Below are 11906 nucleotides of genomic sequence, written 5' to 3' on the forward strand. Positions count from 1 at the left end.
GATACAATACATCCATGGATGAGATAGATACATACATAGATGGTGGTTGGATCAGATACATACATACTACATGGGATGGATAGGATACATACATCGATGGATGGATGGATAGATACATACATAGATGGAGGAGGATAGATCCATACATAGATGGATGGGGATGGGATAGATACAACATAGATGGATGATGAATAGATACATCATAGATGGATGGAGGATGATACATACATAGAGGATGGGTGGATAGATAGCCGCTCCCGGGCGCGATCATTCGGAGCCTATACAATAGATGGCTGGAAATGGAGACCCCCCCCCCCCCTGGGCTGGAACTACTTTTATTGGCGGAGGATAGGTATTTCATAGAAAATAGGCCCTTCAAATTCACATATGGCTAATGTTGAATCTATGAAGTCAGAGTGTTGTTCTTTTATAGCATCTGTAATTGAGTCAGCACTTTTTGTCTGTCCTCTTGTCTCCAGATTCAAAACAAGCCCTGTTTAACAGGCAGTTGCTGCTGCACGCGACCCTGATTTCTGGCGGAGGGAGGCGTGGCCGTTGGCCCGCGGAAGGTATAAATATCGGGGACACAACCGCTCGACCCCCCGCTCTCTTCTCCCTGAGGACACGTCGTGCGTGCGCGCGCAATCGGTAAGCTAGATTTTAATTTTTCTGTGTTTAGTGTGACACTTTGACAGCGTTTCAAATCTTTTATAAGTTTGAGAGTTCCGTATTTTATGCTGAAAACTCTCAAAAAAACTAACTTGTAATTCCTGTGATTTGGTCAAACGTTGTTTAAATGTTTAGCTAGGTAGCTTAAAATGTTTGTTCAAAATGCTAAATGTGCTTGTTGAGGTGCAGTAGCTCTGCAGTTGTTATGCTTTCTTATTCAATGTTTTAGTCAAGTTTAAATTTTTAGTAGCCTATTTTGTTCCCTTTTTTTGTATCATTTTGGCTAAACTATGTATTAAAAGTGTTAAATCTGTTCTCTTTCCAGTGAGGACCAGACCCCGTCAGACAAAATGGTGAAGCTTGGAATCAACGGGTGAGTCGGTGCTTTTTATTTAGCTTTTAGTCAGAAAAGCGCTCACATTTTACAACATTTGTCATCTTTATAGTGCAGAACAATCACTGATTCTCCCAAGTGCTTCTAAGTGCAGTAGATTTTATTTTTATATTTACTTTAAATGGGATGTTGAAGAAGCAGATCTGTGAGGAGGAGACAAAATGTGATTGAAACGGGCAAATAATAATAATAATAATAATAATAATAATAATAATAATAATAATAATAATAATACATTATATTTAACAGCGCCTTTCTAACACACAAGGACGCTTTACAGACAATAAAAGACAGATACAGGGAACAGAAAAGTGTAAGTAGTTATAACAAAACGAATAAAACAAAACAGGAACAGTGTATTTACAGATAAGCGAGCTGGAACAGATGGGTTTTTAGTCTAAAATCACAAAGCTTGGTAGGGAAAACAACAACAACAACAATAATACCCCCTGCTCCTAATATTTCCTTGTCTTGGTGGGAGTATTTAATGTGTGGGAATGATCTTTTAGGCATCAGCAGGTTAAAAAAAAAAAGTCCCATGTCTAAAGAAACATGACCCTGGCATAGGGGTGTTGCCATAATAAAAGAAGTGAGGAGGATTATTAAAATAAGATCCCCTCCCAGTTGTCTGTCCACGTTGAGGATTAATAGTAGCAAACGTTTCATTAATGACTGATTGATTGAAACACTGACGTTTCCAATAACTGTTCAATTATATTGTATTACTACCACATCTTGCCCAATGAAGGGAGACCTGCTGATTTTTAACAGGCCACATGGAGGTAGGAATGGAAAGTTTTTATTTTTTATTTTAACAAAGTTGCCAAATGTTCCCTTGACCAGACCAAGTTTATTTGTGTGTTTGGTCGTTGTGAACTGAGCCGTCATTGCACTACGTCCAGTCTGAAATGTCACTAAATGGCCAAGCACACAGCTTTTTATTGATGGTTAATGTTACATTGTGTGAAAGATGATTTGCTCCGAGTGAAATTGAACACAACAGTAGGCTATGTGCCATGTTTTCAATAAAAAAAGTTTTAAACATTTACACAAAGCAGTGTGTGTGGGTGTGGGTGGGTGGGTGGGTGTCCGGTTTTAAAAAGAACCAACATACTTCTTCATATCCTGGAATAATTGTTATGTGTTGTATTATGTAAAAAAAGAACTAAATAACTGAGTTTTGTACCCAGTCAACTGAAAAATTATCTCACCATGGGTTTTGGAAAGTTGTGAATTTCCAGCTATTGTGTAACGTTAATGCTTACTAATCAGCAAGTTATGAATTAAGGGAACAATCGTTTGTTGCAGCCCTACATTACAAGTGGAAATTATGTGGCATTTATTCCATTTAAAAATAAACATCTCAATACAAGATCTCTCTAAATGAAGACTCTGAACTCCAAATTGCTCCTTATTTGTGCTTGTGGGGAATAAAAATGACACGATGGATAAAAGCATCTACCAAATAAATGAAATGCTGTATAAAATAAAATATGAATGTTAATTATCTGACACGCTCCTCCACAATATACCTTAGAAATAAGATTTATTTCCAATACATTTGAGACTCTTCCCTTGTCTAAATGCTGTTGCTGATGGGACAGGATGCTGGACGGGACCCGTCTATTCTCTGGTTACTTATAGTGGTGTTGTGTCACGGTTGGCGTCCCCTTTTCTTCCACACCCTTCAGACCACTCCAATCCCCTCTTGTGTGCATCGCTGCTCTCCTCAGCTGTCACATTCCTTTCCATTCTCCCCTCGTCTATTTTTAACCCTCTAACCTTTCCGCCAAAGTTCAGATGTCACCCGGCCGGCGATGTGTAGACGCTGCTCAGACTTTGGAGATCACCAGTGAAACATTTTCTCCTTCGGTGGTGGTGGTGGTGGTGGTGCAGCAGCAGCTGCTGTCCAGCTGCAGGGAGATTTAGCGCCTTGATTCGGGCCTCGTACCAGCACCCACACTGAGCCTCGGGAACAAAAGATGGGCTCTTGGCCATTTTGGCCCACTGGCTGCTTGGTGGCTTCCCAAAAACTGACTGAGTGGAACTCTAGAGTCGACTGACACGTTCCCTCATGTCCGTCCTTCTTGTGATGGGAGGCAGAAAGTTTGAGGACTCCCAGTAATTTCCTGGGGTTTCCTCCCACTGAAAGGACATGCAAGTAAGTTATTAGATCTGCTGCTGCTGCTGCTCTTCAGCAAGGCAGTTACCGTGGTTCAAATGCAGAGGGAATGATTCTGTATGGAGATTTAAAGTAGAAACGACTGAGGGTGCAAACCTCTTTATTGTTGTGATGCTGTCATATCGCCCAGCCGTGATCAGAACTAGACGTCCCGTCCTTTGTCTGTCTGTCTGTCTGTCTGTCTGTCTGTCTGTCTGTCTGTCAAACCGGGATGAGATTTATCTATCCACATTGAGATGTTGGCAGCTGAGACAGCACCAGTCTTATAATGTGCACATAAATGCTACCAAAGAAGTTTCTGGATTTAAAAAAAAAAAGCATCCACTGTCACCTTAAAAGCTTTTTTTTTTTTTTTTTTTTTTTTTTTTTTTTTTTTTTTTTTTTTTTTTTTAGTGACAGTGGATAGACGGGAAGGGGGGAGAGATGGGATGACATGCAGCAAAGGGCCGCAGGCCGGCTTTGAACCCGGGCTGCTGTAAAGGACTCAGCCTACATGGGGCGCACGCTCTTACAGGGTGAGCTAGAAGCCGCCCCAAAAACTGCTGTTTTGCTTTTAAAATGGCATGACAAAGATGTTGAAATGGAATTGCAGGCATGACCCTTCAGTAAGTGACACCTTTTGTTAGCAACAGACTTCCTGGTGCACCCTGACCTTTCTTCAGATGGACGTGGGAGGGCAGTCTTTTATTTTGGCGGGCAGAGTGTGTGATTGTCTGGGTGACAGGGATCAAACTGTCCCATGACACCTTACAGTCATGCTGTAACGCGACTCCTGGACACATGGGATGTTGCATAACAGGACTTGGACAGCGCTGAACATGTGAAGCAGAGTGCACAGTACATTATACCGAACTGGGGCTGCAGTTTTGTTTCCACAGGGCCTTGTGAGTGCCTTTGAGCAAGGCGCTTACGTTGACATATGAAAGCCTCAAACATGCATTTTAGATTAATGTTATGAGAGCACATCCAGTTGTCCCTTGTCCCCGTCTGTTCAACGACGTTAAACGGTCTGTAGGGGTTGAGTTTTCTTCAAAGTTCTTTTTTTTTTCCCTTCTAAGTTATGGTGAACCAGCATTGTGATTGGGTCTAAATGCTGTTTGGTCGTGGTGGCACAATCACATCTGTAACATTTATACAGTCGTGCTGGGAGTGGAGTTGCAGACATTTTTTTTCAGAATTTCCCAATTGAGTCAGCTGACACAATTTTGTCTTTCTCTGAATAAATGCAGTTATGAATGAGTTCATTTGCACACATGTTCTGTGCAGTGTTGACCGAGGTTAATTCCTGCCCGGTTCAGTGCGTATTTTCACTAAACGGCAGCCTCGTCTGTGCTCTGATAAAGGTTAAACCGCATGTTCATATCAGATTTCCATTGTTTCTCTTAGAATGGACAAACTGTGCAAACATGCAAATTTCCCAAGCTAAATGTTAATTATGTAGCAACTCTGTACTTCTGACTGAATTCCTTTTTATTATTAATTTATTTACATGAAACTAACAAGCTGGAACAGGGCAAGCTTTGTCAGCCAGACTATTAGAAAAACCCGTGTGTCTCTCTCAGGGTCTCATTATCATAAGTAGACCTGAGTGGAGTTTGCCGTACATTTCTAATTTCCTGTGGTTGATTTGTGACTGTAAGTCTTATTGTGTCTGGGACCTAACTTTGCCTCATGTTGGCTCCTCTACCACTCTCTTTCTCAAAATGAAGGATGTAGGAGATTTCTACTCTCACACGCCGTACTTGTGTCTCCTTCCCCCGGTGAAGTGGTTAATATGTGAAATAAAAACCATGGTCCGGTTTCAGGACACTTGCTGTTTGACCTGCTGTGACGGCGGCCATATTAGGCGTAAACAGGCTTTCGGCTGCCGGTGCCAGCCATTGTTATCTCCAGTCAAGGTTGGCAGGCCTTGTATGGCGCTGCCGTCTCCTCTGCTGCAACTCACATTTTTATCTGGCTCACAGTGCCACCTGCAGGTCAGAGAGGGGAAATGCAGTGGGAGGTGGGTGAAGCGTCATGTTCATGAAGCTGCTCTAAAAATAAAAGGTTTTTAACCCTTGTGTTGTCTTCCTGTCAAAATTGAAAATCAACCGTTTTGTTTTTTTAAATGTTTTTAACTTCTGACAATTTTGTCCCTTTTTTCAATGTTTGTCACACTTTTGGACGTTTAACACTAACTTATTAACTTTAGTTTTACAGTTATTTTTGGAATTTATAGTCAATAAACCTCATTTATAGGAAATTATACCTAATGTTTGAGTTAGAAAAGCAGAAATTAGGAATTATTGAGACTAAAATGAAAGGAATGGATGTTGATGATAATCACAGACTGGAATATGTCAACTTTTACTCAATACTATTTCAAAAACACTTCAATTTGTTTTTTAAATGCTATAAAATTGAATAAGACGCGTGCGCGCGTGTGTGTGTGTGACTTTGCAGGACAAAGCATCTCTTATGAGTTTTCCCTTACAACCCTACAACTATCGTTCTGAGTCCTACACCTCCATGCTGACTGCTTCCTCCTGCCTTTCAGATTTGGGCGTATCGGCCGTCTGGTGACCCGTGCCGCCGCTGCAGGAGGCAAAATTGAGGTGGTGGCCATCAATGACCCCTTCATCGATCTGGACTACATGGTGAGGGGACTTCCTGCGCTTGTTTTCTGTAAACAGTTTTCCATATGGGTCATAAATCCAAAGTCCATTGTGGGGAAAAGGTGTATACATCTTAGGGAAATATGGGAAAGCACAATCCTGTAAGCCAGTTCAAAGAGGCAGGCAAGCTTAGTGCGATTAGTCTGTAAAATCATCTTTGGTTATTATAATTTATACAGGTTATTGATCCGCAGTGGGGAAATTACAATTTACATTCAGTTTGTTAGTAATCATTACACACAGGTCTGTAATACACACATGCTCAAGACCTAATCATGGAGAGATGCTCAAGGGCACCTGGAGGTGAAGTGGCATCCCTTTAGCCACCGATCCACACTGCGTACTAGGGTCCGTGCAGGGACTTGAACCAGCGACCCTCCGGTTCCCTACGGACTGAGCCACTGCCACCCTGATGAGGAGTTACGGGTATTTTAAAGGATTTAGTGAGAGGCAGAGGGTAAATATACAGGTTTGGAGTTGTTGGTTTGTTGCAACTACACTATGAATAGTCATATTTTTTTTATTTCTTATTTAATTGTGATAGATCTTTTACTGTGAGATGCAGGTGTTACTTGTGTTTTGGTTTTGTTTGGGTGTATTTCCATGTTCCCCTCATGCGGTCTTCCCGTCCTGCAGGTCTACATGTTCAAATACGACTCCACTCACGGTGTGTGGAAGCACGGAGAGGTGAAGGCCGAGGGAGGCAAGCTGGTCATCGGCAGCATGCACATCATGGTCTTCCACGAGTACATACAATCTTATTTTTCATGCATCTTTACCTAACGGGTCTCCTGCACGGTCCAGATGTTGTCTGACCTCCCTCACATGTGACCACATACAGGAGGGACCCCGCCAACATCAAGTGGAGCGACGCTGGCACGGACTATGTTGTTGAGTCCACCGGCGTGTTCACCACCATCGAAAAAGCCTCCGTAAGTTTACCAGCTGCTGCCACGCTGATTGCACTGAGATGATTATAAGAAGAAGAAGAAAAACAACATAACAAACTGAATGTTATTGTTGTCTTGAAAGAAATTAAGTTTTTGATTTAGTGTCTTTGCTTTTGGTTACTTGAAGGGCTCTACATAAGATGTGTCAAACATAAGCATTTATGATGATCATTTGGTTTTGTCATGACACGTTATGGTTAGGGTTCATGGGTTATGTCACTGTCGTGTTCATGAGTGTCATGTCACTCTTATGTAGACACTTTTTTTTTTTTAAACTGTAGGCGATTAGGTGACATTTGACCAAGAAAAAGTAGCATTTACTACATTTTAATTTATTTGACAGGGACAGTGTACATTAACATTGCTGTAAATGCACCAGAATTGGCCAAAAGGCTTTTTTTCATCCATTGTCCCTGGACTGATCTTAAAATTGTCTCCCAAAAAAAAAAAAAACATGCAGGAAATGGTTTTAAAATCGTAGATTAGTGGTTCCCAACCTTTTTTGGGGGTCTGAGGTACCCCCACAACCCTGTCGGATGAACTCATGTAACCCTTCATGAAGTTATACGTTGGGAATTAATCGTTACATTCCTGTAGCTGCTCTGTTTAGGAATTACTGTTGGCTAGTTACTTCTACCATTTTAGTATTACTTTTAGCTAAACTTTTGCTGCTAACTAGCTTACACACACACACACACACACACACACACACACACACACACACACACACCTGCAATATGTAGTGTTCAGGTGTTACAGTTGACGTAATGTTAACTTGTGGAGATTATTACTCAAATCATACTTTCAATGTTTTCAAAGTAGTTGAGTTAAATGTTACTATTAGTTCATGTAAGGTGAGTATACGGTGGTTGTTGTTGTTGTTCAATCTTTCCATGCAACGCCCTGGCAACTGCAGAAGTACCCACTGGGGGTACAAGTATCCCTGGTTGGTAATCACTGATCTAGATCGCGAAAGGAGCTACAAATGCCTATTGCATAGAAAAGATGGTTCATTTCATAATTTCTGTCTTCATTTAAAATGCTGCATGTCATTTGCTTCATGACCTTTGACCTCTCGCGGGTCCCTCTAGGCTCACCTGAAGGGCGGAGCTAAGAGGGTGGTGATCTCCGCTCCCAGCGCCGACGCTCCCATGTTCGTCATGGGCGTCAACCACGAGAATTACGACAACTCCTTAACGGTTGTCAGGTGAGTCGCTGCTGATTCTGGATCTGAAGGGAGTCACGTTTGGATGTTTCATCTGCAGTTTATGTGGTTTACTAAAACTGTGTTACTGTCGTTTACTTTGTTTTAGCGCTCTTGTAGTTTTAACGTAAAGGACCTTGAGTTTTGGACGGGTTCGTAATCAGACATGTGACGTCCTGTTAGTGTGACGCAGCGTGTCAAGTCCTATCAAACCAAACGTGTGAACATCTGGATGGTTTAAAAACATGCTGTGCCGAAAAAATATACTTGTGAGTGTCCTGTGCACTTCTGATGTCAGTAGTATCGTTTGTAACTTGGAGTCCCCTGCCTTGTCTCCATAGCAACGCTTCCTGCACGACCAACTGCCTGGCTCCGATCGCCAAGGTCATCAACGATAACTTTGGCATCGTTGAGGGTCTCATGGTAAAGAATCTCAATCATTTCATAGATTTTGAAATTGCACACTGTTACTAAAGAGCTTTTAATGGATGATTCTGATCTTTTACAGTAGTTTCTTTTTTGCTGGAACACCTGCGTATAATCCGTGCCATTGCCTACTTCACAGGATGTAATCTTAACGATCTTATTCAACACGTTAATCGTGGATCTGTCTTGCTCCCTCTTTGCCAGAGCACCGTCCACGCCATCACCGCCACACAGAAGACCGTAGACGGTCCCTCTGGGAAGCTGTGGCGGGACGGACGCGGCGCCGCCCAGAACATCATCCCCGCCTCCACCGGGGCGGCCAAGGCCGTGGGCAAGGTCATCCCTGAACTCAACGGGTACGGCCTTTATTTAATTAGGGTTGTGACTTTATAAATGTAAATGTGCTGTATTTTCTAGTCTTAACTACTCAAATCGCTTTTTACGTAGTACAGGAACCATTCACACACTGGCTGCCGTACAAGGTGCCAGATAAACACTCGCACGCATTCACACTCCGGTGACGCAGCATCGGGGGAAACTCGGGGTTCAGTGTCTTGCCCAAGGACACTTTGACGTGGGACTGCAGGGGCAGGAATTGAACCAACAACCTTCCAATTGGCAGGCAATCGCTCTACCACTGAGCCCTAGCCACCCTTGTTAGCATTCCTGGCCAGTCATGTGATGCCCTCGTACATCCATGTTGAAAAAGGCATACATTAAAAGATTAATTTGGGGAATTTTTTTCTTGTCAGATCACTCATATTTTTATTTTTTTTAAACTTTTTATTTACGTCACATAAAATGATAAGTATACATATAACAATATATTTTTTTAGAAACACACATTAGGAGATGGTCGAGTGTACTACAGTAAGTGTAAATACAATTGTAAAATACAAATAAATTAAGAGAAAAATTAAATAAATAAACAAATAAAAGAGGTAACTAGAGTTCTGACATTGTCTGTATTATTGGTAACCATTTCTGATCAAACCTGTCTGACTGGAGCTGTAACCTCGCTGTGATTTTCTCCGTGATTAACACATTTTTTACCCTTTCTCTCCATTCTGTTATGCTGGGACATTGTGGCTTCAGCCAAGAGGTCGTGATTGTTTTCTTTGCTATTAAAAGCAGAGTTCTAAGGAAAGAAGTCAAGTTCCCATCTATAATATCTGGGACTATACCCAATATGTATAGTGTTGGATCCAACTTAAAATCAATACCCAAAACACACGCATATTGGTTTTAATTGGAGAATCAATTATTTCAACTCAGCCCTAGTAACGTCTACAAAGAGACAGATGACAACATCAAAAGGAGCTCCTATGTAGAAGTGGTGGGGTCTTTGGTCTGTGCCCAGGGGCCCGCTGTCTCATAGTCCACCATGTTGATCAAAGACCCTCGGCCCCTACCAACCAACCAATGGTCTGTCCTAATATCCCATCCCTCTGACAAATGCATTTATCCTACAGAACATTTAGGTGAAACATTTAACTCTGAAGATGGGAATCATGTATTTCTGTATTTGAGCTACACGATGACGTCATTCTTAATTAAATGTGGCCAAGTGTTTTCTCCACACCCTAGAAATACTCCATACCTGTACAAGTAGGCAGTTGACTACTTGTACATATGACGCGCAGTAGGACGGACTATAGACCTCACATGTGGGACATACTGTATTTAAAGGTTTAGTGGTGTCACTTCTATCTGAGCTTGACCTCTGACCTTCCAGTGGAGGAGATCATCAAGAAGAGGGGAATAAAACACAATTAAAATCCTGTGTATCAAATGTGTTTTGGTGCTTTTACTTTGGTAAATAAATTTTGGGGTTGGGACTCTTTGGGGTCCGGACTCTTTGGGGTCCGGACTCTTTGGGGTCCGGACTCTTTGGGGTCGGGACTCTTTACGTCCTGACTCTTTGGGGTCCTGACTCTTTGGGGTCGGGACTCTTTACGTCCTGACTCTTTGGGGTCGGGACTCTTTACGTCCTGACTCTTTGGGGTCCTGACTCTTTGGGGTCCTGACTCTTTGGGGTCTTGTTCTTACAGCAAACTGACCGGCATGGCTTTCCGTGTCCCCACCCCCAACGTCTCTGTCGTTGATCTGACTGTCCGTCTAGAGAAGCCTGTAAGTATCTTTAAATCTTTAAATAAAAAGGTTTAACCAAGTGGCTGCGTAACTTCGGAACTAATGTGCAGTGTTTATAATCGACTTTAATTTTTGGGGTCAAAGGGAAAGAAAATCTTGAGCTTTACCTTCTGCTAAATTTCAATAGATTTGGTATTCATAGCTAAAATTTAGACTTTGGATGCTGCCCGGCTCACACTTTATAATAGACATTTAAAATAAAGCTGCCATTTGGAAACCTAACCCTGTGTTTATTGTCATGATGTCAATCCTCACTGTGTGAATGTCTCGCCCTTCAGGCCAAGTACGACGACATCAAGAAAGTGATGCAGGCCGCTGCTGAGGGACCGATGAAGGGAATTCTGGGATACACAGAGGACCAGGTACAGAAAACATGTCCACATATCACGTATAATTGTATATATTTTAAACATAACAGAATCTGATGTAATTTTTATGGGTGTGTCGAGCCATACATGAGCCACTAGATGGCAGCACATTATTAACATGACCACTCAAGATCTCCTTCCTAAATTAGACCTGATAAAGTTTAATTTAATTATCCATTATGTAAAATCTGCAGATTATTTCTACTTTGGACCTTGTGTTGCTGCATGGTCCGTTTACGGCACACTGCTACACTGCGCTCTGTGTGTGTGTATAAACGGTTGTGTCCGCCTCTTTCTGCTCAGGTTGTGTCCACGGACTTCAACAGCGACCCTCGCTCCTCCATCTTTGACGCCGGCGCCGGCATCGCGCTGAACGAGCACTTTGTCAAGCTGGTGTCATGGTGAGTTAACGGCGTGCAGCGTAGCGGGATCAGTCTCGTCTCGACATGGGACCAGTGTAACTTCAGAGTAATCACTAATCAGATAAAGATGCAAAATATGGGTCAAAGTTTAGGGAGATGTTTCCAGCTTTGTTAAGCTGGTGAAATGAGACTGTCTTTTTTTCCATAAAACTGCACTGGTTTTCTGCTGTGAGAGAATGAGTCATTTTTGTTTCTTCGTCAAAAATATCTGATATTTGATTTATATATTTTTTCATATCGCCCAGCCATGACACACCTGTAAACCTGGTGTTTTTAGGGAGTGAATCTACAGTGTTAAACTGAACATTTTTTATCAAAGAAGCAGCTGTATTTTGCTCACACTGCCTGATAATGATCTATAACCAAAATGTCACACACGCTTCTTTATTAAATTCGGTGCTGAGTGTGTCCATTTTTTTCCCTGTACAACTAAGACAGCATTTTTTTCATTAGACCACAATTTCTGAAAACCAGCACATTAAAATC

The 11906-nt window shown here is 42.0% G+C and overlaps 1 protein-coding gene across 1 annotated transcript in view; it reads left to right on the forward strand.

Annotated features, from left to right (window-relative positions):
- Positions 1 to 591: 591 nt before the first annotated feature.
- LOC116701905 (glyceraldehyde-3-phosphate dehydrogenase) overlaps positions 592 to 11906 on the forward strand; it is a 12195-nt gene continuing 880 nt past the window's right edge. Inside the window, exons 1-11 of the mRNA XM_032535945.1 lie at positions 592 to 648; positions 995 to 1042; positions 5782 to 5881; positions 6536 to 6645; positions 6741 to 6831; positions 7941 to 8056; positions 8395 to 8476; positions 8684 to 8835; positions 10531 to 10609; positions 10909 to 10992; positions 11302 to 11399. Coding sequence (XP_032391836.1) covers positions 1020 to 1042; positions 5782 to 5881; positions 6536 to 6645; positions 6741 to 6831; positions 7941 to 8056; positions 8395 to 8476; positions 8684 to 8835; positions 10531 to 10609; positions 10909 to 10992; positions 11302 to 11399 — 935 coding nt within the window. The 5' untranslated portion in view covers positions 592 to 648; positions 995 to 1019. The remainder of the gene's footprint in view (positions 649 to 994; positions 1043 to 5781; positions 5882 to 6535; positions 6646 to 6740; positions 6832 to 7940; positions 8057 to 8394; positions 8477 to 8683; positions 8836 to 10530; positions 10610 to 10908; positions 10993 to 11301; positions 11400 to 11906) is intronic.

The sequence above is a fragment of the Etheostoma spectabile genome, chromosome 14 (assembly GCF_008692095.1).
Source record: "Etheostoma spectabile isolate EspeVRDwgs_2016 chromosome 14, UIUC_Espe_1.0, whole genome shotgun sequence".
Classification (NCBI taxonomy): domain Eukaryota; kingdom Metazoa; phylum Chordata; class Actinopteri; order Perciformes; family Percidae; genus Etheostoma; species Etheostoma spectabile.